Raw genomic sequence first — 27,303 nt, 5'->3', positions numbered from 1 at the left:
TGGTCACGACTCTGCCTAGAAATTCTGTCCATGAAAATCACAAACAGGATAGGTGACAGAGCGCAGCCCTGGCGGAGACCAACCCCCACTGGAAACGGATCCGACTTACATCCAAGCACCCGGACACTACTCTCGCTTTGGTTGTACAGAGATTGGATGGCCCTCAGCAGGGTTCCCTTCAGCACCTCCCACAGGATCTCCCGGGGGACCCGGTCATACGCCTTCTCCAAATCCACAAAGCACATGAAGACTGGACAGGCATACTCCCAGGCTTTCTCCAGGATTCCCGCAAAAGTAAAGAGCTGGTCAGTTGTTCCACGACCAGGACGGAATCCACATTGCTCCTCTTGAATCTGAGGACTCCTCCAAACGTTCCCATTTCACCCGCACTACACGCTTGAGTTTGCCAAGTCTGTCCAGAAGTTTCTCCCGCCATCTGACCCAACTCACCACCAGATCGGTTGACAGTTCAGCCTCTCTCTTCACCCGAATGTCCAAAACAAACGGCCTCAGATCAGCAGATACGATTACAAAATTGATCATTGATCTTTGGCCTAGTGTGCTCTGGTACCAGGTACACCTATGAGCATCCTTATGCTTGAACATGGTGTTTCTTAACGCAAGGCCCGAGCTCATCTAAGATGGACTAATGCAAAGTGTAAAAGTGTTCTGTGTTCTGACGAGTCCACATTCCAAATTGTTTTTGGAAACTGTGGACGTCGTGTCCGCCGGACCAAAGAGGAAAAGAACCATCCGGGCTGTTATAGGCGCAAAGTTCAAAAGCCAGCATCTGTGTTGGTATGGGGGTGTATTAGTGCCCAAGGCATGGGTAACTTACACATCTGTGAAGGCACTATTAATGCTGAAAGGTACATACAGGTTTTGGAGCAACATATGTTGCCATCCAAGCAACGTTATCATGGACGCCCCTGCTTATTTCAGCAAGACAATGCCAAGCCACGTGTTACAACAGCATGGCTTCATAGTAAAAGAGTGCGGGTACTAGACTGGCCTGCCTGTAGTCCAGACATGTCTCCCATTGAAAATGTGTGACGCATTATGAAGCCTAAAATATCACAACGGAGACCCCGGACTGTTGAACAACTTATGCTGTACATCAAGCAACAATGGGAAATAATTCCACCTGAAAAGCTTCAATAATTGGTCTCCTCAGTTCCCAAACGTTTACTAAGTGTTGTTAAAAGGAAAGGCCATTTAACACAGTGGTAACAATGCCCTGTGCCAACTTTTTTGCAATGTGTTGCTGCCATTAAATTCTAAGTTAATGATTATTTAATGATTATTTGCAAATGTGTGTGTGTGTGTGTGTGTGTGTGTATATATATATATATATATATATATATATATATATATATATATATATATATATATACATATATATATATATATATATATATATATATATATATATATATATATATATATATATATATATATATATATATATATATATATATATATATATATATATATATATATATATATATATATATATATATATATATATTTACACACAGTACAGGCCAAAAGTTTGGACACACCTTCTCATTTCAATGAGTTTTCTTTATTTTCATGACTACTTACATTGTAGATTGTCACTGAAGGCATCAAAACTATGACACCTGTGAAGTGAAAACCATTTCAGGTGACTGCCTGTTGAAGCTCATCGAGAGAATGCCAAGAGTGTGCAAAAAAGTAATCAGAACAAAGGGTGGCTATTTTGAAGAAACTAGAATATAAAACATGTTTTCAGTTATTTTACCTTTTTTTGTTAAGTACATAACTCCACATGTGTTCATTCATAGTTTTGATGCCTTCAGTGACAATCTACAATGTAAATAATCGTGAAAATAAAGAAAACTCATTGAATGACACTGTGTGTCCAAACTTTTGGCCTGTACTGTACATATACACACACACACACACACACACAAACACATACAATATTTATATACATATATACACATTAACATACAACAATCAAACCATGACCGTAACAATCGACATTTTGTGTTAACATTACGTGAAACTGGTATCTAAACATGGAGTAGCTCCTCTCCTCTGAATGCAAGAGCTCCTATAATAAGAATACAAATTCTGTATTCCTACAAAATACAAAATCTGGAAAGACACCAAGGCACTGCAGGTAATTTTTTTAATGTCATTAAAAGCGTGTCTATGTCCTTATTATGTTGAGCTGTTTTAAAAAAGCATACATTAAAGCAAACTAAATGTACAGTCATGATAATAAATTCTTAAAATTATCTGTCTTGGGTACATTTATCAATGACGAAAAAGTATATTAATCACAATTAATTTTGAGTTGACTTTGAACAAACTGCGATTAATTGTGATTAAATATTTTAATCGTTTGACAGTCCTAATAAAGTTATTCATAAAGATATAAAAAACTGTTTTCATCCTACATTTATACAATTAATTTCCTGGGGACAATGTGGTGAATGGCCCAAATTAGGAGTGTGGGAAAAAATTGATTTGAATTCGAATTGCGATTCTCACGTTGTGCGATTCAGAATCGATTCTCATTTGTAAAAAATCGATTTTATTTTTTATTTTTTTAATTAATCAATCCAACAAAACAATACACAGCAATACCATAACAATGCAATCCAATTCCAAAACCAAACCCGACCCAGCAACACTCAGAACTGAAATAAACAGAGCAATTGAGGGGAGACACAAACACGACACAGAACAAACCAAAAGTAGTGAAACAAAAATGAATATTATCAACAACAGTATCAATATTAGTTACAATTTCAACATAGCAGTGATTAAAAATCCCTCTGGCATTATTATTAGACATTTATTAAAAAAAAGAACAATAGTGTTACAGTGGCTTACACTTGCATCGCATCTCATAAGCTTGACAACACACTGTGTCCAATATTTTCACAAAGATAAAATAAGTCATATTTTTGGTTCATTTAAAGGCCTACTGAAACCCACTACTACCGACCACGCAGTCTGATAGTTTATATATCAATGATGAAATCTTAACATTGGAACACATGCCAATACGGCCGGGTTAACTTATAAAGTGCAATTTTAAATTTCCCGCTAAACTTCCGGTTGAAAACGCCTTTGGATGATGACGTATACGCGTGACGTAGCCAGTGAAACAGGAGTATCGGTAGCCCATTGAAGCCAATACAAAAAGCTCTGATTTCATCTCAAAATTCCACAGTATTCTGGACATCTGTGTTGGTGAATCTTTTGCAATTTGTTTAATGAACAATGAAGACTGCAAAGAAGAAAGCTGTATGTGGGATCAATGTATTAGCGGCGGACTACAGCAACACAACCAGGAGGACTTTGAGATGGATAGCGCTATCCGATGCTAGCCGCCGACCGCATCTATGATCGGGTGAAGTCCTTCGTCGCTCCGTCGATCGCTGGAACGCAGGTGAGCACGGGTGTTGATGAGCAGATGAGGGCTGGCGTAGGTGGAGCGCTAATGTTTTTATCATAGCTCTGACGAGGTCCTGTTAGCTTCAATGGCGTCGTTAGCAACAGCATTGTTAAGCTTCGCCAGGCTGGAAAGCATTAACCGTGTAGTTACATGTCCATGGTTTAAAAGTATTGTTGATTTTCTGTCTATCCTTCCAGTCAGGGGTTTATTTCTTTTGTTTCTATCTGCATTTAAGCCCGATGCTATCACGTTAGCGCCGTAGCTAAAGAGCTTCGCCGATGTATTGTCGTGGAGATAAAAGTCACTGTGAATGTCCATTTCGCGTTCTCGACTCTTTATTTTCAAGAGGATATAGTATCCGAGGTGGTTTAAAATACAAATCCGTGATCCACAATAGAAAAAGGAGAGAGTGTGGAATCCAATGAACCCTTGTACCTAAGTTATGGTCAGAGCGAAAAAAGATACGTCCTGCACTGCACTCTAGTCCTTCACTCTCACGTTCCTCATCCACGAATCTTTCATCCTCGCTCAAATTAATGGGGTAATCGTCGCTTTCTCGGTTCGAATTGCTCTCGCTGCATTGTAAACAATGGGGAAATGTGAGGAGCCCTTCAACCTGTGACGTCACGCTACTTCCGGTACAGGCAAGGCTTTTTTTATCAGCGACCAAAACTTTATCGTCGATGTTCTCTACTAAATCTTTTCAGCAAAAATATGGCAATATCGCAAAATGATCAAGTATGACACATAGAATGGATCTGCTATCCCCGTTTAAATTAAAAAAATTCATTTCAGTAATCCATCCATCCATCCATTTTCTACCGCTTATTCCCTTCGGGGTCACGGGGGGTGCTGGAGCCTATCTCAGCTACAATCGGGCGTAAGGCGGGGTACACCCTGGACAAGTCGCCACCTCATTTCAGTAATGATAATGATAAATGGGTTATACTTGTATAGCGCTTTTCTACCTAGGCCTTTAATAGTTAAAACAAATTTACATTATTGCAATAAGTTGATAAAACATTGTCCTTTACAATTATAAAAGCTTTTTACAAAAATCTACTACTCTGCTTGCATGTCAGCAGACCGGGGTAGATCCTGCTGAAATCCTATGTATTGAATGAATCGAGAATCGTTTTGAATCGAGAATCGTGTTGAATTGGGAAAAAAAATCGATTTTGAATCGAATCATGACCCCAAGAATCGATATTGAATCGAATCGTGGGACACCCAAAGATTCACAGCCCTAGCCCAAATGCAAAGTGCCACATTATCCTCTGACTTCTGTAAATTGGGGTTTTTACAATTCTTCACTTGCCAACTGGATGATTTCATTGGCTTCTTTCTTGACCCCCCTTTGCAAAGTTTTGTTGGCAAAAACATGAAGCCTGCCTGTCTGTCTCGTGCTTTTCCACTTGGCAGACGTAATGAAGATAGCAAGATAGAGGGAGAAGGTGAATAAAAGCATGGTTGTAATGAGCGCACCAAGTTTGCACTTGTTTTTCATCCCAAAAAAAACGGGTGAAGGCAGAGGTGGGGAAATTTGAGTCGTGTGTTGCGTCCGCCCACGCGCGTGTGTATTTGTGTGTGTGCCTAGATGCACGCTCTGAAGTTAAATGTAATGTTTGCACTCTTATTAGTCTAACCTGGGGGTCTGTAAAGTGTGCGGATGGTTAATAACAAGGTGTAGTTCTCTCCGCTTGTCAGCTTAAAGTCTATGAAGACTTCTGGATGCATGGTGGACTTTCATCTCAGACAGGAGCGCTGCAATAGCACTGTACACAAAGGCCCAGGTGTCTGCAAGGTGTGTGTGTTTAATGGAGGGCTGAAAGATAAGGCACCTAATAGTATCTGGCATTTGGCATCTGAAAGGAAAATGATCAGACAGTTACTTTCTTTGCAAGCACTGATAACATTGTTGGTTGTCTAGGTCGCTAGCGGTGGGCCACACGTCGCTGGGAACACAACCCATCCTCTGCAGTAGCATCCCAGGGCTGGTTCCCAAACAGCTGCGCTTTTGCCGGAACTACGTGGAGATCATGCCCAGCGTGGCAGAAGGAGTGAAGATCGGCATCCAGGAGTGTCAACACCAGTTCAGAGGGCGACGCTGGAACTGCACGACCGTCAATGACAACCTGGCTATCTTCGGGCCAGTGCTGGATAAAGGTAGTGTTTTTGTTTTACTTCTGTGGTTTTGTTCCGATCATCCTGGGCCAGGAGATAGCATCATATTCTGACCCAACGTTGCCGCCGCATACACACATCTTTACATGCATTATTGCATACATTTAGTTAAAACACAAGTACAAACCCCGTTTCCATATGAGTTGGGAAATTGTGTTAGATGTAAATATAAACGGAATACAATGATTTGCAAATCATTTTCAACCCATATTCAGTTGAATATGCTACAAAGACAACATATTTGATGTTCAAACTGATAAACATTTTTTTTTTGCAAATAATCATTAACTTTAGAATTTGATGCCAGCAACACGTGACAAAGAAGTTGGGAAAGGTGGCAATAAATACTGATAAAGTTGAGGAATGCTCATCTTGTGAACAAATGCATTAGCAAATTGTTGAACAGTTTAAGAAAAACCTCTCTCAACCAGCTATTGCAAGGAATTTAAGGATTTCACCATCTACGGTCCGTAATATCATCAAAGGGTTCCGAGAATCTGGAGAAATCACTGCACGTAAGCAGCTAAGCCTGTGACCTTCGATCCCTCAGGCTGTACTGCATCAACAAGCGATATCAGTGTGTAAAAGATATCACCACATGGGCTCAGGAACACTTCAGAAACCCACTGTCCGTAACTACAGTTGGTCGCTACATCTGTAAGTGCAAGTTAAAACTCTCCTATGCAAGGCGAAAACCGTTTATCAACAACACCCTGAAACGCCGTCGGCTTCGCTGGGCCTGAGCTCATCTAAGATGGACTGATACAAAGTGGAAAAGTGTTCTGTGGTCTGACGAGTCCACATTTCAAATTGTTTTTGGAAACTGTGAACGTCGTGTCCTCCGGACCAAAGAGGAAAAGAACCATCCGGATTGTAATAGGCGCAAAGTTGAAAAGCCAGCATCTGTGATAAGACATGGGTAACTTACACATCTGTGAAGGCGCCATTAAAGCTGAAAGGTACATACAGGTTTTGGAGCAACATATGTTGCCATCCAAGCAACGTTACCATGGACGCCCCTGCTTATTTCAGCAAGATAATGCCAAGCCACGTGTTACATCAACGTGGCTTCATAGTAAAAGAGTGCGGGTACTAGACTGGCCTGCCTGTAGTCCAGACCTGTCTCCCATTGAAAATGTGTGGCGCATTATGAAGCCTAAAATACCACAACGGAGACCCCGGACTGTTGAACAACTTAAGCTGTACATCAAGCAAGAATGGGAAAGAATTCCACCTGAGAAGCTTAAAAAATGTGTCTCCTCAGTTCCCAAACATTTACTGAGTGTTGTTAAAAGGAAAGGCCATGTAACACAGTGGTGAACATGCCCTTTCCCAACTACTTTGGCACGTGTTGCAGCCATGAAATTCTAAGTCAATTATTATTTACAAAAAAAAATTAAGTTTATGAGTTTGAACATCAAATATTTTGTCTTTGTAGTGCATTCAATTGAATATGGGTTGAAAAGGATTTGCAAATCATTGTATTCCGTTTATATTTACATCTAACACAATTTCCCAACTCATATGGAAACAGGGTTTGTACATTAAAAACAATTAGTTTGACTTTTTAAAGATGGGATTCAAAACACCCCTAAATACTGTTTTAAGTTTACAAAAGTGTGCCAACAAATTTAATATTAAATGGCCAGAATATGATTTTAATTATTCATACATACATATAATTTTTCACTTAAATATGATTACTTCAGAGCCTAGAGATGATCTGATTCACGTATAATGATCATCTGTGGGTAAAATTAATCACACTATTACTATTATGATTGTTATTAGTGCATCTTCCTGGGAGTCGATCATTCACAATCCTTATGTAAGACAAGAACACGTTTTCCCTTTTTTATGAATTCTAATTAGTGAATAAATACGATCAAAAGTCCGCTTACAATGGAGCCTGTGGGTGTGACTCTATTCTGCCTATAAAGCGCTGGAAATAAAAAACATCCAAACACCTCCATTAACATTTTATATACATAATGTATGTATATATGTAATGTCGTAACAAGTAACAGATTTTTAAAAACATTTATGTACATCTTTTGATATTTATGTGGCGGCACATTGATTTCATAGACGCATCACAACGCTTTTACTTTTTCCTTCGACAACATCACTGATTACTCACTGCAGATTTCATGAGAGCCAACAAACTCAACAAAACATCACTTACTGTACAATGTCTGCTGTCACTGGGATGCCGACAGATAGGATTGTAATATAACTCTGTTTAGATGAACAATGATTAATAATCCTGGTGAAGTAAAAAGGAGGGTGGAACCAAGTGCAGACCAAGCGACTTTTTGTGTCTTTCTCTACATTCCTGGGTCTTAATTGGCCGTCAAAGTTGACCACTTTGTCGAATGATGTCGTCATCCTTCTACTATCAAGCAAGCAAGAGACATGATTTATGAGCTACAATAAACTTTCACCAACTCCAAGGCGAGAAAGCAGCTCACCAGCCGATGATGTCAACATAGCCACAGAAGCTAGTTAGCTCTGTCTGATCACATTGCTGCTATAGTTTGTCTGCGTTAGCACTTACACTACCGTTCAAAAGTTTGGGGTCACATTGAAATGTCTTTATTTTTGAAGGAAAAGCACTGTACTTTTCAATGAAGATACCTTTAAACTAGTCTTAACTTTAAAGAATAATCTACTCTATACATTGCTAATGTGGTAAATGACTATTCTAGCTGCAAATGTCTGGTTTTTGGTGCAATATCTACATAGGTGTATAGAGGCCCATTTCCAGCAACTATCACTCCAGTGTTCTAATGGTACAATGTGTTTGCTCATTGGCTCAGAAGGCTAATTGATGATTAGAAAACCCTTGTGCAATCATGTTCACACATCTGAAAACAGTTTAGCTTGTTACAGAAGCTACAAAACTGACCTTCCTTTGAGCAGATTGAGTTTCTGGAGCATCACATTTGTGGGGTCAATTAAACGCTCAAAATGGCCAGAAAAAGAGAACTTTCATCTGAAACTTGACAGTCTATTCTTGTTCTTAGAAATGAAGGCTATTCCACAAAATTGTTTGGGTGACCCCAAACTTTTGAACGGTACTGTATAATAACAATGTTACTAATACTTGGTTAATATTGAAGTTACAAAATGTAAATGGAATATTGTTGGCTCTTTTAAGATGTTTTTAGAGGGCTTTATGGGCTTCATTTGCTCAATTGTAACCGGACTTTTATTGAAAAAATACATCTGTCGTCTTGTCTCTCATAATGATTGTGAACAATAGACAACATTCCCCCCAAAAAGTGCAGTTCCCCATTACGTCTACCCTGTCTTTAAAAACTAGTCCTTTCTAACTTTAATCGAGGGTCTTTGAACGCATCACAGTTATGTGCAAGGAGATGTTAAAGTGAAACTTGGGCATAACTTTCTCCTATGCGGCCACATATATTATATTCTTACCTTTCTTCTGTCACCTCATCCGTGTTCCAAAATCCAGGTGCGGTGTGTAAAAGGTTTAAAAGTGAGCTTTGATGAGGTTTTGACGTCTGTGTTGAGTGAAGTGCTCCAAGTTAAGTTTGATCGTATCCTGTTGGAACGAACAGTTTCATATTTTTAATAGGGGGTGCAGTTAATCTTAGACATTCTTGATTTGATTTATACCAAGTTATTATTGAACTTTCATTGGTATGGTAATTTTATGTCAAAATGTATAACGTCCCTTTAATAATTTACATTTTTAAATGGTACAATATCCCCAATCGCCCCCTCCACTTCGACACCGCTGTCCTGGCCCATCCTACTGTGTGAGTGATGCCCTCCAGCATGTTGACTAATGTACCAAAAATTATTTCTGACGCTTTGTGGTCTCCCAACTGTTGCATGTGATTTCATGGCAACACCGCCTGCATCATTCAAATCCTTACTTAAATAGAACCAAGACTACGCTACGCCTCAAATAACGCATACAATGGAACGGCATTGCTGTCTTGTTGGGAGTTTTCTTTAGGAGGGAATCCCCTGTGATTGTTCTGCTGCGTGTTCCTCTTATACAACACCTCTTATGAAATATGTTGACTTGCAGTGATGATGAATTGTAACTTGCACACAAATGCAACAAAAGTCAAAACCAGTGTAACTTATGTCATCAGCTAGATTTGAAGACTACATTAACATCGGGGGTTAAAACGGTAATAGTAACATTTTAAAACGGTTGGAATACATTCAAAATTGATTGTTGCCATTAATTGGCATCCTTCTAGAACAGCGGTGTCAAAGTCAAGGCCCGCGGGCCGGATCTGAATTATTTTTTTGGCCCCCGGCATGATATTTGATTAGTATTTTTTTGTAAGGGGCGCTGGAAGTTGGCAGACCCGTCAACGATCCTGTTCTGTCTCCCTGTAATGTTTGTCTGATCTTGAATTGGATTGTGCTGAAATTTTTAATTTCCCCTCGGGAATTAATAAAGTATTTCTGATTCTGATTCTGAAAAGAACCGGCCCACAGGCCACAGCCGCCTGCTGCTGTTTTGCACGCACCAATACTCCATCAGTGTTGGCGCTAGGAATTTTCAAAATTGCGTCCCGGGGACCCCATCAAGTCATAAAAATGGGGTCCCACAGTAAATGTTTGGGGTCCCACTTTTTTGTAACCGTTTTGAAAACAAATGATAAATGTATGCATTATTCTGTTGTATCTCACATTCTATATTTTGTTTAGGAAAAAGGTTGTCATAAACGTTAATTCATTAAAAAAAATATTACAAAAGACAAACACATTTTTATGTACATGTAAATGTATTCAGTTATAAACATTCATTCACTTTCTTCTTTCCCTCATGGATCTAAAACTTTACCGTTGCCGGTATTTTTTTCCATATTTTTATTGTAATATTTTCAAAATGTGTTTGTTCTATTTTAGGCCAAAGTAAGACAAAGAAAAAAATATAAAGTGGTCTTTATTTTTTTTGTTTTAATGCCATGATTTTAATAGTCCGGCCCGCGTGTGCACAGATTTTCCTCAATGCGGCCCGGCCAGAAAGACGATGACACAAAGGCAAAACTGCAAATTTGGTAAACCATCCCTTGATGATATGAGCTTTAAAGGCCTACTGAAACCCACTACTACCGAACACACAGTCTGATAGTTTATATATCAATGATGAAATCTTAACATTGCAACACATGCCAATTTTAAATTTCCCGTGAAATATCTTGCGTGACGTCATGGATAGTAGAGTACATTTTGGGACAGCATTGTGGCCAGCTATTAAGTCGTCTGTTTTCATCGCAAAATTCCACGGTATTCTGGACATCTGTGTTGGTGAATCTTTTGCAATTTGTTCAATGAACAATGGAGACAGCAAAGAAGAAAGCTGTAGGTGGGAAGCGGTGTATTAGCGGCCGGCTGCAGCAACACAAACATGTAGCCGGTGTTTCATTGTTTACATTCCCGAAAGATGACAGTCAAGCTTTACCATTGGCCTGTGGAGAACTGGGACAACAGAGACTCTTACTAGGAGGACTTTGAGTTGGATACTCAGACGCGCGGTACCGTGAGTACGCAGCTGCGGCTTCCAAACATTTGATCGCTTGCCCGTACGTGCGTGCCGCTATGTGCATGTCACGTACGTAACTTTGGGGACTTTGGGGAAATATACTGTATGTGCTGTATGAACTCTGGGGAGGTGAACGGTACTTTAGGCTGTGGGATTGAGTGTGTTGTGCAGGTGTTTGAGTTGTATTGGCGGGTTATATGGACGGGAGGGGGGAGGTGTTTGTTATGCGGGATTAATTTGTGGCATATTAAATATAAGCCTGGTTGTGTTGTGGCTAATAGAGTATATATATATGTCTTGTGTTTATTTACTGTTTTAGTCATTCCCAGCTGAATGTCAGGTCCCACCCGCCTCTCACAGCATCTTCCCTATCTGAATCGCTTCCACTGCCCTCTAGTCCTTCACTCTCACTTTCCTCATCCACAAATCTTTCATCCTCGCTCAAATAATGGGGAAATCGTCGCTTTATCGGTCCGAATCGCTCTCGCTGCTGGTGGCCATGATTGTAAACAATGTGCAGAAGTGAGGAGCTCCACAACCTGTGACGTCCCGCGCATATCGTCTGCTACTTCCGGTACAGGCAAGCCTTTTTTATCAGCGACCAAAAGTTGCGAAATTTATCGTCTATGTTCTCTACTAAATCCTTTCAGCAAAAATATGGCAATATCGCGAAATGATCAAGTATGACACATAGAATGGAACTGCTATCCCCGTTTAAAAAAGAAAATCGCATTTCAGTAGGCCTTTAATGTAATTCTAGCAGCAGTTTTATCAAAACATCTGAAACAGTGCCTCAGTTTTAGTTTGTAACTCGTTCCAAGAGGTCAGATGAAGACCAAATGAGTTTAAAATACAGAAATCAATAGGAAATATGTATAATTTACAAAAGAAATGGATCACTTTTACCTTAATAGAAGACTTGTCTGCAAACTACAGCGATGTGTGGAGAGCAAGGCAGGCCACATCCGCACTTAACTACAAGTTATGTATTGCAGTGTTTCTCACTTTCTGTATGAAAGTGTTTTCACTCGCAACTTTGTTTGGCCCCATTGTAGTTTGCAGTTGTACTTAATACGACAAAGAATCGTCATTGGGTGGCAAAAGCATAAATGGCATTTTCTCAGATAGTATTTCCCTTTTAAATTAAACTTACAAACTGACTAGTTACAGCTCACTAGCTCAAATGCTAACATAAAAACAAGAGACATTAACGTATTTCCTCATTAAGAAACATCATACCCCAATCTAAACTTGCATAAACATATTGCTGTTTGAGCAACTACGGCAGTGCTATTCAACTGGCGGCCCAAAGGCCAAATCTGGCCTGGGTTTGACACCATTCCTGTCCTCAGGTTCAGTTCAAAACTTGGGAGACAAACATTTTGCAGCAAATTCCCAAAAACACTCGAGTTCTCCTGTTGAATAAAGGAACTTCAACTAACTGTAAACACATTAGCTGATTTTTGTATTGACATTTCAACCTTACTAGCAAACAGAACACTGGGGTCAAAACTTGGGATTTAAATAACGGAGGCGTTTCTCAAGGCACCCCTTTAATTCCTCTCCTTTTTGGTAATGTGATGTTTGTATCTAAGGTTTTGCTGTAGCTTTGGGCTATTTAACTGGTGAGAGACTCACATTTTTGCAGCAGATTCTTAAAAGCACTAGCGTGCTGTCATAGAGATGATCTTTGACTAGCTTTTTTGCAGAAGGCCCTTTTAAAAAAGCAGAGTGCTCCTGTTACTCTGACAAACTAGATAGACCAAAATCAGATTTCTACAATAGAGATGCTGGGTCTCCGGAATATATAAAATAAGACTATTAGTGAAGGAAGAAGTCTGGCCCTCCTGTCCTTAGCTTTCTGTAAATGTGGCCCCCAAAACAATTTCATTGAATATACATGAATTAAGCTATTCAATTGAATCTACAATCTGTGCTTGCTCTATACTAAGAGGAATACATGATGGATGTGTTTTTATGGTCTGTTCAAGGACCGCTGAATAGAATAGAATAGAAAGTACTTTATTGATCCCTGGGGGAAATTCAGCACCACAGTTCGCTCACAATAGACAATAATATAATATATATATATAATATATTATATATATAATATATAAATAATATAAATATATTCTACATATATTCTACATTTAAGTGCAGTCAAGGAACATATGCATTATACAGTCTGATGGCTGTCGGTATGAAGGACCTCCTGTGTCGTTCCGTGTTGCATTTTGCGAGTCTGAGCCTTCCACTGAACGTGCTCATTCTCTCCGCAAGGTCCGAGTGTAGTGGGTAGGAGGTGTTGTCCATAATGGCTAGGAGTTTTGCTAGACTTCTCCTCTCTGACACCACCGCCAGGGTCTAGAGCCACTCCCACCACGTTACTGGCCTTCTCTACCAACTTGTCCAGCCTGTTTGCGTCCCTCGCTCTCAGTCCGCTGCCCCAGCAGGCCACGGTGTACAAGAAGGCGCCCGCCGCCACCGACTCGTAGAACATCATCATCTTTGTACAGATGTTGAAGGATCCTAGCCTCCTGTAGAGTGCCTCAGCGTGTTTTGACCCATTCAGCTTGTTATCGATGTGTACACCGAGGTATTTATAATCCTCAACCATGTCCACATCGACCCCCCTGACGGAAACAGGGGTCCACGGAGTACTCCTCTTCCTTCCCAGTTCCACAACCAGCTCCTTGGTCTTCGTCACTGGAGGTGGTTCTTTCCACACCATGTGACAAAGTCCTCCACCAGTGCCCTGTATTCCTCATCATCTCCATCCTCAATACACCCCACTATCGCAGAGTCATCAGAAAACTTCTGAAGGTGGCAGGACTCTGACTGATAGTGGAAATCGGTGGTGTAGATGGTGAAGAGGAAGGGGGAGAGGACTGTGCCCTGCGGGGCCCCGGTGTTGCTGACCAGCCTGTCAGACACACAGTCCTGCAGTCGCACGTACTGTGGTCTGTCAGTCAGGTAATCAACAACCCAGGACACCAAGGGGGCCTCCACCTGCATCGTCTCTAACTCCACACCCAGTAGCCCAGGCCGTATGGTATTGAAAGCACTGGAGAAGTCAAAAAACATGACCCTCACACTGCTCGCAGGCTTGTCTAGGTGGGTGTGGGCTCGATTCAGCAGGTAGATGACTGCGTCCTCCACTCCCAGTCGGGGCTGGTAGGCGAACTGGAGTGGGTCCAGGTGAGGCTTGACTGTAGGGCGGAGTTGTTCCAGGACCAACCTCTCCATGGTCTTCATGATATGGGAGGTTAGAGCCACCGGCCTGTGGTCCTTTGACGTGCTGGGTCGCGTGCACTTGGGGATGGGGACCACGAATGAGGTTTTCCACAGTGTGGGGATTTTCTGCAGCCTAAGGCTCATGTTGAAGATGTGCTGGAGCACACCACACAGCTGTGGGGCTCAGGCTTTGAGCACCCTGGGGCTCACACCGTCAGGACCCGCGGCCTTGCCTGTTTGTAGCTTATTTAGCTGTGAACAGAGTAGGACAACACAACGCCTGCCAGAAGTAATAATTATCCATCCATCCATTTTCTACCGCTTGTCTCTTTCGGGGTCGCAGGGGGTGCTGGAGCCTATCTCAGCTGCATTCGGGCGGAAGGCGGGGTACACCCTGGACAAGTCGCCATTTAATCACAGGGCCAACACAGATAGACAGACAACATTCACACTCACATTCACACCCTAGGGCCAATTTAGTGTTGCCGATCAACCTATCCCCAGGTGCATGTCTTTGAATAAATTATAATATATTTAATTGTATTTAAATAGATCTTAAAGTGCCACTGTATAAAATGTTTAAAACTATAAAAGCTTAGCCTATAAAACAGATAAAATACTAAGACAAGTGGGGCGGCGTGGCTCGGTTGGTAGAGCGACCGTGCCAGCAACTTGAGGGTTCCAGGTTCGATCCCCGCTACCGCCATCTTAGTGTCTGCGGTTGTGTCTTTGGGCAAGACACTTTACCACCCACACTGGTTTAATGTAGCTCAAAGAGGAACTGCACTGTTTTTGGAATTTTGCCCATCGTTCACAATCATTATGAGAGACAAGAACACATTTTTTTTTTCCATTTTAAAGATGATAAAAAACGCTTGAAAGATGGGGCTAATGGGAGTCACCATTGTAGCCTTCAAAACCCTCTAAAACAACTCTCCAGAAATGTTTTATATATACACTGAAAGTCTATATATAATGTAACAGACATGATCATAACAATATGTAATACGTTCAATATTTACCGTATTTTGATCATTTTAATCATTTCTGGGACTGATTTCTTCCGCGCATTTATTTCTGTTTCCACAGCAGCGCACGTCTGACTTCTGCCAACAAATGTTTGTTCCTACTTCAGGAATCAAACACGAGTGTGTGTTCTAATCATGACAGACTTGGTAACAGACAACAAAGACAAATATTTTTGGACAAATGAGGATTTACAACCTTATACTTCTCAGCTAAATACACTGCTGCTTATAGAAGCCAGCACAAAGGAAGATGTGAGACGTTGGAGCAGACGGAAGCCGGGAGAGTGAAGTGAAAGCAAATTTTGACGCTATAAATGTGGAACTTGGAGCCAAGCTATTTCGACATAAAGGGAGTGCTTACCCAGACTCAACAGGACATTTCCCTGGCCAGCTGGACCAGACTAACAACAACTGTCCATCGAGTGAGTCACACTTTAATATTGATCACGACACACGCAACACGCTATGCGTGTCATTACAACTTCAGTACGTACGCTGTCTGGCTAGCTGTGTACAAACAAAATATAAAATGTTGGCTTATACTTTACAGATACTGTAATATGATTGTTCATGTTTTTACATCAGTACAAATTGGTGTCATATCGCAGTATTGTTCATTACAAACTCAAACGTGTTTCGTGTTGACCTAGAAGTTAGCACATCTCTTGCCGTAGTTAGCTTTCTGTAGCTTGGCAATGTGTTACTACGCTAGAAAAAGAGTTCCTCGGTGAGTTCCTCTTACAATAATAATGTCGCTACAGCTTAGTTGTTATACGGGTTTTAGGCAACGTAAATGAAGTATTTTTGACTGTTTTTGAATGCATTCTTAAAGTGATTTAGAAGTAGAATTGATTACTCCCATTAGCTGTATTGCTAGCCACCTAGAACGAGCCGATTTGTATATGTTAGAAAGCTAAAAAAAACAAACGTGTCTTCTTGTCTCTAAAAATGATTGTGAACAATAGGCAAAATTTAAAATAAAAGTGCAGTTCTCCTTTAAATCACTTTGAGTCTCCAGAAAAAAGCGCTATATAAATACAATTCACTTCACTAAGACCAAAACACTATCAGTGAAGCACAAGAAACACAAAACATGCAAAATAGTGGGCTTTCTAACAGTGTGTCTATTTATTTTAGTTATTTAAAATAAAACATGGTCAAAAGACTTCACTTTGTGCTTTTTGAGCACATTCAACAACACCCGGCTAATAATGATAATAATGGTCAAAATAACTGTCGTATCAAATTTTTCTTACGTTTCCTTCCTCCATTGTTTGTTGTAGGTGTACATTTTCTATATAAACATGTTGTGACCATGGCTTCCAATGATTACGTTTGTCGTAGATTGTAACGATGGGTAGCAAAGTTAAACGACAACGTTTCTTGGCGACGGACGTTAAATATATGGTGATGAACAATTAATTGATTTACGTGGACCCCGACTTACAGTTGAAAAACTTATTCGGGTGTTACCATTTAGTGGTCAATTGTACGGAATATGTACTGTACTGTGCAATCTATTAATAAAAGTTTCAATCAATCAATCAATCAATCAATGTAAACACATTTCAGTTGGTTGTGAGGTTATAAAGGTGTGATATAAACTTCTCCCCCAGCTACCGCAACTTTGACCGAAACATGTTGATGGCGCGGGATAGAGCACCGGTCTTTAATAAACTCCTGAGGAGGTTAGAGGGATTCTCCCTTTGGGGGAGCGAAATGCCACCCCATTTCTCCCCCCTTTTTCCTCCTCCTCAGGCCCAAATCGGCAGGGCACAGAGTGGAAAAGGGGAGGCGGCGGAGTGGGCTTCACTAGATCATTTTGATTGGATTAAGGTCAGTGAAGCCCTTAATAATGTGAGAGGTCAAAGTGGCTGGATTAAGTGTCTTTGTCAGAGTGACTTGGGAGCTCCCAGGCCTTTGATAGGGCTTAGTAGGAGAGGGCTTCCATTTCATTGGATTTGATTGATGCTGCTGTTTGTCTGTGCCTCAGCCCTATTGTCCTTACTGGTGTCTGTTTGTCTGCAATTCAGACTCTAGTGTGTCCGTTTCCTCCTGCCTCTTTTAGGCCAAAGCTCCGAAAAGGCGAGCTAGACCGTCCTCAGTACAACTTTCTGCTATTGTCGTACGACGAGCAAACAGTTTCCATGTTGTCAATCATCTTCTCTCTCTCACTCCACACCCCGAATCACCGCGGCCGTGCCTCCGGGCGGCGTCTGCGTCAGTGCTCATTAATTTGCATTAAGTAAAGTGTCAAAACATGCACTGCAGGAATCTGCCCGCGATGAAAGGCAACAGATAGCTGCGCAGGTGTTCTCAGAGCAGAGGAGATGATCCCAGAGCTGTTTCGGCATTCTTAGTACAGTATTTAAAGAACCGTCGCTTTGTGACTCATTCGGCAGAATGTTCTAACATTTCATTAAAAGGCAACCATTACAATTTCACAGGTAGCATAGTGTAGTAGATACAGTAATTTAATTGGTTCTGCAAGGACACTAACTCAAAAGACTTGTAACTCATATCAACATCGCTCATTGAAATTGAGTGGAATTAATTTAATTGGCAGACCAGCGGTGATACGCTCTAACCCAGCGGTGTCAAACCTACGGCCCGCGAACAAGTTTTCTCCAACCCGCGTGATGAGTTTGCCAAGTATTAAAATGAGCGTTTTTTTGATTTTTTTTACGAAAGAATCTGCTGTTCTAAATGTGTCCACTGGATGTCACGATAGAAATTCTGTTAGGCAAGCAAACGGTTTACAGTATACCGGGGCCAAGCAAGAGGTACAAAGTAAAGGGTGACTGTGGCTCCTCCTCCTCGACCCACATGAAACTTTTGCTTTGAACACATCGTCATTTGGCACCCTCGTTGCCCCAAAATGTCTCTGTCAAACACAAGAAAAGTGAACTTAAGCCTTTTCAATAGTTTTTACCTCCGTTTCTTACGGTTTGTTGAGTTAGCACTGGATTGATACGTGGACATGACAAAGGAGCTATTTGATACCTAGAAGAGTTTACATGTGTTTTTTGTTCAATCCCAAAAAGACTGACTTAAAGTTTAATCCTGGCTTTGTAGATACACTTAGACAAAGTCCAAGCTCATTGTGTATTTGAAACTGCACCAATTTCCTCAAAATTTTAAACAAACTTGAAGTGTTTTGTCCAGAGGATTATTTGTGATTTGTAAGTTTTCAGAATGTGGTTCTATTTTTGACCAAAGTAAAACAAAGAAAACAACCTGGAGTTCTCTTTATTTTTAAGTTATGCCATGATTTTACCATTACGGCCCACTAGATTTTCCTCCATGCGGCCCCTGAGCTAAAATTAGTTTGATACCCCCGCTCTAACCGGTTCGCCAAGTTGGCGAAACACTGAGTTTTTGAACATTCCATTTTGTAACTCAATGAATCGCATCCACTTCATCTTCTCAGCACTCTCCCATGGTTGGAAAACAAAGTTATGTCCATCTGTAGCTACACTCAAAGTACGATATAACACGGCACGATATTCTATAGAATGCGATCGTGCAGTGTACCCCAATTTTTTTTTCCTCCAGAGTCAATCGCATTGTTTTTCACCAAATTATCGCGTGGCCTATGAGGGTCGCTGATCAACAAAGGTCCTACGGTGCCGCCTGTATCTACGGTCTCTTCCTTCTCTGCTGTTCCAACGGTGATTAAGATGGTTTGGTCAAGCGGCTCATCCAGAGGGTGAGCCGGTTTGCGATGTCCTCCTCCCACTCCCTCACTGGCGTCAATGCGTTGGCAGAGGACCTCTCTAAACTCTCTGGTCCGCGGCTGGTCAACCTGCGCCGGTGGAACTGAGATTGGTTCGCGATTTCCTTCGACCTTGCACAGGACCGCCATGCGTGGACCGCCAAGGTTCGGGATGTAGTCAGGGCAATCTACTGGTGGATAGTGCCTGCCCCATTCTTTGAGGTGGGAGCTCAATCCACCATTCACATCACGTTGGGGCACTATCCACCAAGCAGGTTTAGGCATCTGCGCATACCTTTTTCGAGAAGTAAAAAACAAGGAATTCTAAGACTAAGATCGGTATTTTATGGACCCCAGTGAATGTATAAACTAATGCTAGCAAGTAAGACCAGGGGCCGTATTTATCAAGCTTCTTAGAATTACTCCTAAGAAGTCTGCTAAGAGTTGGCTTATGAGTAAAGAAATTCTTCGCTGAAAGCTGCACTTAAGAGTTAGTTATCAAGCGTCTTACTCACACTTTCAGCGAAGTGTAGGACTGAATCTTAAGTGTCACACTCAGAGCTGAATTACGACATTACTATGTGCCGTAAACGGAATTTTAGGTGACGTCATTTCTGTGTCCATAGAAATGACCAATCATGGAAGAGAATCCCTTGTCTAAGAATAAAGAAATATCTTAGAAATATTCAAGTGGACAATGGGAGTGTATATTTTGACAAACTACAAAATAATACGAAACAAACAAACAATATTGGCAATAAATCAAAAATAAATGTTTCCTTTTCTTTCCAATTCATTAATTAGGCAACTAATTTGAATGCAGTTTGCTTCTGCTGAATTATCCAGGGTGTAGTTGGAAAGTCAATGAAACGCATGACGAGGTGGGGAGCAGTAAGGGCCATTATTGTTTCCATAACAATTCTGCTTACTGATGGTTGTGATGGCCCCAAATCCTCAGCGTTACACTGTTGCCTTTTCCCAGTGGCGAGATATCGAAGCATTGTGATGACTTTTAGTTCTGCTGTGAAAGCTCTGCTGCGTGATGTTGCTGATGAGATGACGCCCCTTATTAAATCTGTGACAAAAATAATACCCGCTCTGTCTAAACGATACCGTTTTATCAGCTGCTCGTCATCAAACAAAGCCAGGACATACTTCCTCTCCCTGAATGTTCGCGCACATCTCTCTCGCCCCAGGGCCATCCCTCGCTGGCAACTCCTAACCACTTAGGACACCTCTGAAGGTCTCTTAAATATTGTGGAGAATAGGAGTGATTCTTAGACATAAGAAAGTTGATAAATAGCTTTTATTCTTAAGTTTGAGAGTAGGACTAAATTTCGCAAATTCTCAGGACTTAAGTGTAAAATGGCACTCTAAGACGCTTGATAAATACGGCCCCAGATGTTTTGGTCGAAACTTATGAGACATTCGCTACGACAACTAATGGCGGAGATGCTCGTAACTTAAAGCCTAACAATTAGTCAAGATACAGTTTATCTTAAATTGAAGAACGACTGTATAGACAAAGGTGTGCTTTACCGCTTCTCTGCCTCAAACAATTACAAGTCGGATCGGAATGTCTAACGTGAAGTCTGGATGACAGCGACAAGTCATCAAATTCTGTAAAAAAAAAAAAAATTTAATCGTGCATCCTCACCTTAACCAAAGGCTTGGGTTACGACCTATGACCCGAGATTGAGAAAGTGTAAGTATCTAGGATGAGCTAAAAGAGCGCCGCTTTTCACGAAGCGTATGTCTCACCATGCTGGGGGAGGGACGCTAGCACGCCAGTATATCATTAACTCCCGGCAAGAAAGAAAGAAGGGGTGTGGCAAATGGAGTTGATGGGGGGACTTTAGCCCCGCTCCCTGCTGGGCACAGCTCGGAGCACAATATCTTTGCAACCATGAGATTAAGCAGGAGAAAAAGTGCTTTTCCCCATTCACACGCCCTTTAGATTGTTTTATTAAACCATTTGAATAGGGATTTCCCCGTCTGCCGACAAGCAGGGTCCGGCCAATGCATAGTTCTCTGTTGCTATGACTTAACTTGGTCCCCACTAATCACTAGCCAGGGCAAATTTTATATAAAATATCTGGAGCCATTGTGGGCCTAACGCAGCGTGACAGTGGAGGCACAATAGGGGATTCAACCCCCCAGCAGGTTGTAGGGACCACTTGGCCTGCCGGGGGTTTGGCAAAGTTTGGCGAGGAAGCGCTGTCAGGGGATGCAATGTCGTGAAACGCCATCAATTGGTCTTAAAACCAAGCAGTGGAACTAATGCAGGAGCAGGTGAAATAAATGTTATTGTCGGTGTAATTGGCCTCTAAGGTCAACCCCATGTTGACGCTCCAAATATCTGAAGAAGAATAGAGAGCGCCACCTCACAGGCTTTTACGTCTGGATTAAACGGCACTTTTGAACGGAAGGGGCCGTTCGTTTTCTAATAACTCATAGCTTTACAAGGAACCCACAGATTGCTAACCTTCTCGGAGGTTAAGGTCTTGTTTAATTTGTTTCCCGGCTCTACTCCTTTGCTCATTTTGTCCCCAGATAATCCTCTTTTCCTCACCCCTGAACTCGCTTATCCTCTGCAGCAAGTAACACCTACCCGAGGTGTTCCTCAGGGCAACGTAATGGAGCCACATTTGTCTATGTCGACACACCGGATTTATTTATTAGAGCCTTTCATGATAGGATTCCACTTTTTGACAGAAATTCTACAAAACTAAATGACTAATGAAAAGCTTGCATTGAAAGTTTCAGCGGTAGCTACGTTTGTTTGTTTTTGACGAAACTGTTGACCAGAACTTTGCCCTAGTTTACGTTTGTCTTATTATCGTACGACTAAAAGTTGCATACTAATCTGTTTTCTACAAGTAAAACTAATATCAACCTCTTTAAAATGTGTTTTGTGTTTGTCGTGGTTGGTGGCGGGGGGCGTGGTTAAGAGGGGAGGAGTATATTTACAGCTAGAATTCACCAAAAGTCAAGTATTTCATATATAATATATATGTATATATATATACATATATATACACATATATACATATATATATATAAGAAATATTTTACTTTCAGTGAATTCTAGCTATATATATATATATATATATATATATATATATATATATATATATATATATATATATATATATATATATATATATATATATATATATATATATATATATATATATATATATATATATTTTATTATGTATATATATATAAATAAAAGAAGTACTTGAATTTCAGTGTTCATTTATTTACACATATACACACACATAACACTCATCTACTCATTGTACTTGAAAGTGCAATGCTTTGCAGCCAGAAGCACAGCTTGCTGCTACTAAAAAAAACAACAACGCTTACCTTTCACTATTTGAGTAGCCTTTGTTCTGCCGTTTGCGTAATGGCGAACGATCTCTGAATCCGGGAACATATCCTTCACGGATTTGTTGAAGACATCCGCAAATGAGATTGGGATGTTGCTTCCAGCTATCAGCATAGCCATCTTTGTCCCGGCATAAGTTACACCCTCGGGTCTCCATTTAGCGAGGTGGCTCATAATACTGGGCTGGGTCACCATGGCTGTGTCTTCCTCGTTCTTCTGCTTCGTCTCCTTGTTGCGTGCGCAGTTGTGCACTCTCTAAAAGCCGTAGATGTTATAACGTGATTGGGCCGGCACGGCACGCTGTTTATATCGTGGGAAAGCGGACGTTAAAACAGGCTGTCGACACGTCACTCAGGTCCGCATGGAGCTGGAGGGGGCGTGGCCTCCAGCTCCGGCTGGAAATCGGGAGATTTTCGGGAGAATATTTGTCCCGGGAGGTTTTCGGGAGAGGCACTGAAATTCGGGAGTCTCCCGGAAAATTCGGGAGGGTTGGCAAGTATGGTGCAAAGACGGGAGTGGAAGAAGTGTCAAAAGATGGAGCTAACTGTTTTAATGACATTTAGACTTTACTTAAATCAATATTGGAGCAGCATCGCCTCATCCGTGGCTCACTAGTGCAACAACAACAGAAATGTGTTTCGTGAAAAACCGTCCGACCGGAACTCTCAAATAACTAAAGTTCCTTGGGTGAATAATGTAAACTAACTACACCGGTATGTTTTAGCGCTTTCATGGCGATTTTACTGACAGATATAAGAACTTTACACTACTTTATATTAGAAATGGCAACAGCGGAGGATAAATGACTCATAACAAGAACATACAGAAAAAGAAGAAGCTTATCGACTACTGTGACTGACTACAAAGGCAGACGCGCGCAAATTTTCAGGACTTATGCAGATCAGCAGGTACCAGAAGGTAAGAAAAGTCTCTTTAACATAATATTGCGAAACAAAACGCCATATAATGTCTTACCTTATACACACCATAATAATACTGGTATGTTGAAGCACAGTACAACCCATCAAGTGTTAAAGTTAAAGTTAAAGTACCAATGATTGTCACACACACACTAGGTGTGGTGAAATTTGTCCTCTGCATTTGACCCATCCCCTTGTTCACCCCCTGGGAGGTGAGGGGAGCAGTGGTGCGGCTTCATAGCTAACCAAAGTTGTACTAAAACATTTTGATAGATTTTAAGCCTCGTGTGTAATGTTCAATATTTTCAATGGAACATATCCAATTTTTGTGTTTACTTGAGTCATATTGCAGTCTACATGTATCTCTTATGTGTGACTGCCATCTACTGGTCACAAACTACTTGTACCACATAAAATAGCTTCGAGGTCAGTAAGCACAACCAAAATGATTCCGTAAATTAGGCGCACCGGGTTATAAAGCGCACTGTTGAATTGTGAGAAAATGAAAGGATGTTAAGTGTGCCTTATAGTCCGAAGAATATTTACATATGGGAAAAATGTATTGGGTTTTGGAACATTTGTAACAGATTACTCCTGAAAAAACCCAGGTGCCACTGTATTGTCATTCTCCTCCAGAATTGTCATTTAAAACATTCAGTGTACACACTTGTTTCTTCTTCTTATGTTTTAAAGATGAACAAAACATGAAAAATATATTTCGCTAAATAAGTCTTATTGATGCATGCAAGTCCAAATCTGGTGTCTCAATTAGCCATTACACTTTAAATGATGTTGATTTTAACAATACCTGGAATAAATGCATGTAAACACAAACATACACTACTGTGTGTATACAAGCCCACTCAGACTTAATTTGCAGGTTGTTTTATTTGTAAGTGTTTGCACATTTGATTCCAACCCTTACTTCAATTTGATTCACAGTATTAGCGCCGATGTCGTCACTTTCTTGAAATAGCTACTTACGTACGTACCTTTGACGTGAGTGTAGAAAGAAGCGCAAAGGTCGGGATGCCTTTTGAAAACTGTCAGCCTAGTAAGCATACAGTAGCAGTGAAGTGGATAGTGGAGGGTGACAGTGGGCCTTTTCTCTTGCGTCATTGTTGTCTAATGCCCTTTAGTCCTGAAACTAGTTGGAACCTGCTGTAAGGGAGGAGCTCCTACTGCCTTTAGCTTTGTACTTAGTCCTTTCTTCTCCTTCCGTCACTCTTGATCTTCAATGGGAACATGCAATCATGCCTCCTTTTTTTTTTTTTTTTGAAACCGTCATCTAGGCATTTGTACACCCCCCCACCCCCCAAACCCCCCCCCCGAAAAAAAAGACCATGTTACTTTCACAAGATAATTTTCCACAGTTCAATTAGCTTAGCTTACAGTCTGACTGCTGCATCAGTGAGTGGCCCCTACTTTGTGGAGACCATTGCCTAACCTTTAGCAAAGCTTAATTGAGTCTGCTAATGATAGGCCTGTCAGCCGCGTGTCTTCCTCTCATGATGGCTGATGAGTCATCAGTTAAGTACGTCAGGCAAGAGAGACAAAAGCCTCGCTGGTCTTATTCACAGACATGACGATTGATGTCTGGGATGAATGAAAGCGCACACTGGCACCTTTTGCGGCTGCTACCTCACCACTTGGTCCCCACCAGAAATGACCTCTGGGGAAGAAGTTCACTGGCTGAAGAAGTGCAATCTAAGGCCCTGTCTACATTTAAAAAAAAAAATTATTCACCCTAAGCACCGTCTCAGCCACACTAACCCATCGTTTAAGGTTCCCCTCCTTGGATAATTTTTTACACGGGTAAGTACGCCATGAATTTCTTGAAACTCCGGCTCTTAGCTCTGTATGGACTCATTGATCGTTTACAAACTGAGTTCGGAGAGGAAGTGACGTCAGAAAGAACGCGCCACAGCCAGCTTCATAACAAGCGGTTTCGTAACTTGGAGCTAACCACTAGAAATATGGAGGCAAGTCATCCAGACATGCCCTCGTTTCTCCTTCTTCTACATGTACAGACGCTTGTGGAAATCACACATTTATACCCTAAGAGAAGGAAACAATTGCAGCTATTTCGGATACTACACATCTCTGACGGCCATAGAACTTTCGAATGTCCAGGTCAGCTGTGGTTCTACTTACTGAAAACCTTTGTCCATTTGTCGAAGGAGAGACAACGAGAATGCGGGCTCCCGTGGATGTGATAAAAAATGTAGCGTGTGCTTTGTATTACCTGGCCGACGAGGGAAGACCACAGAAACCATTTGGACTGGCAAAGTAGACTGGATCAGTTATTGTCCACCATGTATGTCAGGGACTCAACGTCTACGTCCAGAGTATATAAAGTCACTAAAAACGAATGGACAATGAAGGTGAAGGCAAAAGAGTGAAGAGTGTCCTCACCAGAAATCTAGATTCCTAGTTTGATTGATGTAAAATGTTCTTTATCACATTGTTTACTTTCACACGTCCATTAAAGATTTGATTAATTTATGTTGGCTCAGGTGTGATTCACTACAATAGGGCCCCACAGCACACTGGATTCCAGTTAATTGAAATACCACAACACTGGATATTGTTCAGATAAGTTTAATTTAATTTAAGAACTTGCACACAAAGCAACACTGGAGGTGACTATGGCCCCGTTTACACTAAACCGGATAATGTTATCCAGGGTAAATCCCAGCTAACCTTATCCGTGTCCACACACAACAATGCCACCGTTTGAGACTCTCTCCCCCCTCCGTCCGCCGGCGCAACGTGACCTAATACGCATGTGCGGAAAATGCACATGTCATAGTCACCTCTTGTGTTGCTTTGTGTGCAAGTTCTTAAATGTAACTTATCTGAACAATACCCAGTGTTGTGGTATTTCAATTAACTGGAATCCAGTGTGCTGTGGGGCCCTATTGTAGGGAATCACACCTGAGCCATCATAAATTAATCAAATCTTTTTTAGACACGTAAACAATGTGATAAAGAACATTTTACATCAATCAATCCAGGGATCTAGATATCTGGTCAGGACACTCACTCTTTTGCCTTCACCTTCATTGTCCTTTCGTTTTTGGTGACTTTATATACTCTGGACCTAGACGTTGAGTCCGCGACATACATGGCGGACAATAACTGATACAGTCTGCTTTGCCAGTCCAAAAGCATTCGCTTTTTTCTGTAGTCTTCCCTTGACGGCCAAGTAATACTAATAATAAAAAATATGGCGTCACTTCCTCTCCGAACTCAGTTTGTAAATGATCAATGAGTCCATACTAAGGTAAGAGCCTGAGATTCAAGAAATACAAGGCGTACTTAGCCATGTAAAATTTGTCCGAGGAGGGCGACCTTAAACGATGGTTTAGTGTGGCTGACACGGGGCTTAGGCTAAATAATTATTTGTTTAAGGGGTTATCCAGCTTAGTGTAGACATTGCCTATGACGTGCATGCATACTACGTCGCGTTGCGCCGGCGGATGGCGGGGGAGGGGGTCTTAAACGACGGTATTGTGTGTGTGTGTATGGATAAGGTAATGGTTAGGTGGCATATACCCTGTATAACCTTAGCCGGTTTAGTGTAGAAGCAGCCTAAGATGTATACCTTTTTATCTGAACAGTCAATGTGGTTAGGAAGAGTTGGGGAAGGTAGGTTGGAAGGTTGGGGAATAACGTATACTCTGAACAGTAGTGTTTGGGTTTATGGTAGGGTTTGAAATGAGGGTTTTAGAGTTATTGTTACACATTGTTGGTTAGAATGTTGGTTTATGGCGTTTTTTAAAACACAGTAGTTTCTCAACAATGGCCTTTCCAAACACTTTTTGAACACGCA

At 41.2% G+C, this 27,303-nt stretch overlaps 1 protein-coding gene across 2 annotated transcripts in view; it reads left to right on the top strand.

Moving 5' to 3' along the window:
- LOC133630804 (protein Wnt-3a) overlaps positions 1-27,303 on the top strand; it is a 50,324-nt gene that overhangs the window by 20,652 nt on the left and 2,369 nt on the right. Inside the window, exons 1-2 of one of the 2 annotated variants that reach the window (XM_062022559.1) lie at positions 5,219-5,258; positions 5,385-5,620. In XM_062022559.1, the coding sequence (XP_061878543.1) occupies positions 5,494-5,620 (127 nt within the window). In that variant the 5' untranslated portion in view covers positions 5,219-5,258; positions 5,385-5,493. Of the gene's footprint in view, positions 1-5,218; positions 5,259-5,384; positions 5,621-27,303 lie in introns of those variants that run through there. The other variant, XM_062022558.1, reaches the window with a different exon arrangement.

The sequence above is a fragment of the Entelurus aequoreus genome, linkage group LG16 (genome assembly GCF_033978785.1).
Source record: "Entelurus aequoreus isolate RoL-2023_Sb linkage group LG16, RoL_Eaeq_v1.1, whole genome shotgun sequence".
Taxonomy (NCBI): domain Eukaryota; kingdom Metazoa; phylum Chordata; class Actinopteri; order Syngnathiformes; family Syngnathidae; genus Entelurus; species Entelurus aequoreus.
This window is presented reverse-complemented; position numbering and strand designations above follow the sequence as displayed.